This window comes from Myotis brandtii, unplaced genomic scaffold, assembly GCF_000412655.1.
Source record: "Myotis brandtii unplaced genomic scaffold, ASM41265v1 C42383618, whole genome shotgun sequence".
NCBI classification, from domain to species: domain Eukaryota; kingdom Metazoa; phylum Chordata; class Mammalia; order Chiroptera; family Vespertilionidae; genus Myotis; species Myotis brandtii.
In genome coordinates, this window is record NW_005323275.1 from 1 (window position 1) to 1,389 (window position 1,389).

Genomic DNA, 1,389 nt, shown 5'->3' on the forward strand with positions numbered 1-1,389 from the left:
GGCTTGACGGGGGTGGGGTCTGCCGGGTCTGGGTCTCATATAAGTAATAAAGGCTCATATGAAAGTAGACTAGAAATTAAATCGAAGGCTATGTTTGACTTAGTTTCTTTTCTTTCCCCCCATTCTTATATTCCTTCAACTATTTCAGCTAATGATGCTGGCTACTTTAACAGTGAGATGGTGCCAATTGAGGTGAAGACAAGGAAAGGAAAACAGACCATGCAGGTCGATGAGCATGCCCGGCCCCAAACAACCCTGGAACAGTTAAATAAACTCCCGCCCGTGTTCAAGAAGGAAGGGACCGTTACTGCAGGGAACGCGTCGGTAGGTAGCTTCACAGATATTCTTGAATTCTTCTCAATTTTTTGATGCAAAATAATCATGCAGTGTCTTTCAGATACTTTTCATGCTAGTCTTTAGTTATGTAGCTTAAAGTAATCAAGCTCATATTCTATTAATTTGGGTTTTTGTAGTTCAAAATACTTTCGGCAGGTGCCCTTATATTTCCATTTTATAGTCTTTTCAAAACGTTAGAAGGGAATCTACCTGGTTTGTTATTTTAGTTTTCATAATTTTTTCTTTCTCATATATACAATTCATCAGATTTCTCCTTATATCTACCTGCATCTGGCTATAGGCTTTTCCTTGGCATTCTCTCCATTTGTATTCTGTGCCTAAAACAATCTCTTTAATCCACCACTAGCACAAATTATGGCACTGCTTCCTATGTAATGCCATAATCCTAATAGTACTGCTTCACTTTGATGAACTGGATTCTGTACCCTCTAGTTAATCTTCTGTTTTTGTTTCCAAGGGGGTATCTGATGGTGCTGGAGTTGTTGTCATAGCTAGTGAGGATGCTGTTAAAAAACATAACTTCACACCACTGGCACGAGTTGTGGGCTACTTTGCGTCTGGCTGTGACCCCTCTATCATGGGTATTGGTAAGTTGGTAGTTACATACACTGGTTCTGCTCTATTTCTGGAGCTAAGTCTTCTTTGTCATTCTCATTCCAGAAACAGTAGCCAAATCAAGGTCAGTTGTGGAAAAGAGATTGATAATCAGTCTTTTAAACAACCAGTCTTTATGAAAAACTGTGTTAGTCTCAGTAGGAAAACCAAGACCATGTAAACTCCTTGTGGGCAGTAATCATGTCTTCTTGTCCATTTGAATTGTTTAAAATTAACAGACAGAAAATAACAGAGAAGAATTACAAAGTACTGACAAGATTTTTTAAAAGTGAGATGGGGGAAATCCTGGGGGAATGTAGAGAAGGCTGTGAGCAGATGAACACCCTGTCAGGTGTATTGCGTGTAGTCATTAATGTCCGTGTGAGTGAGAAAACCGTGTGTTGTCTCAGGAAGTCAGAGTAATACTCACCTGTCTCC

At 39.7% G+C, this 1,389-nt stretch overlaps 1 protein-coding gene across 1 annotated transcript; it reads left to right on the plus strand.

The window, feature by feature from the left end:
- Positions 1-39: 39 nt before the first annotated feature.
- On the plus strand, positions 40-1,147 carry LOC102242590 (3-ketoacyl-CoA thiolase, mitochondrial-like). Its single transcript, XM_005852969.2, has 2 exons — positions 40-324; positions 815-1,147. The coding sequence occupies exons 1-2, from the start codon at positions 91-93 to the stop codon at positions 1,130-1,132; spliced, it is 552 nt and encodes a 183-aa protein (XP_005853031.1). The 5' UTR covers positions 40-90; the 3' UTR covers positions 1,133-1,147.
- The last annotated feature ends 242 nt before the right edge of the window (positions 1,148-1,389 follow it).

Excerpts from the sequence above, each read along its gene's own strand:
- LOC102242590 (XM_005852969.2), top strand. The coding sequence starts at position 91 with ATGTTTGACTTAGTTTCTTTTCTTTCCCCCCATTCTTATATTCCTTCA. Across the intron at positions 325-814 it reads TTACTGCAGGGAACGCGTCG|GGGGTATCTGATGGTGCTGG; the intron begins GTAGGTAGCTTC and ends TTTGTTTCCAAG.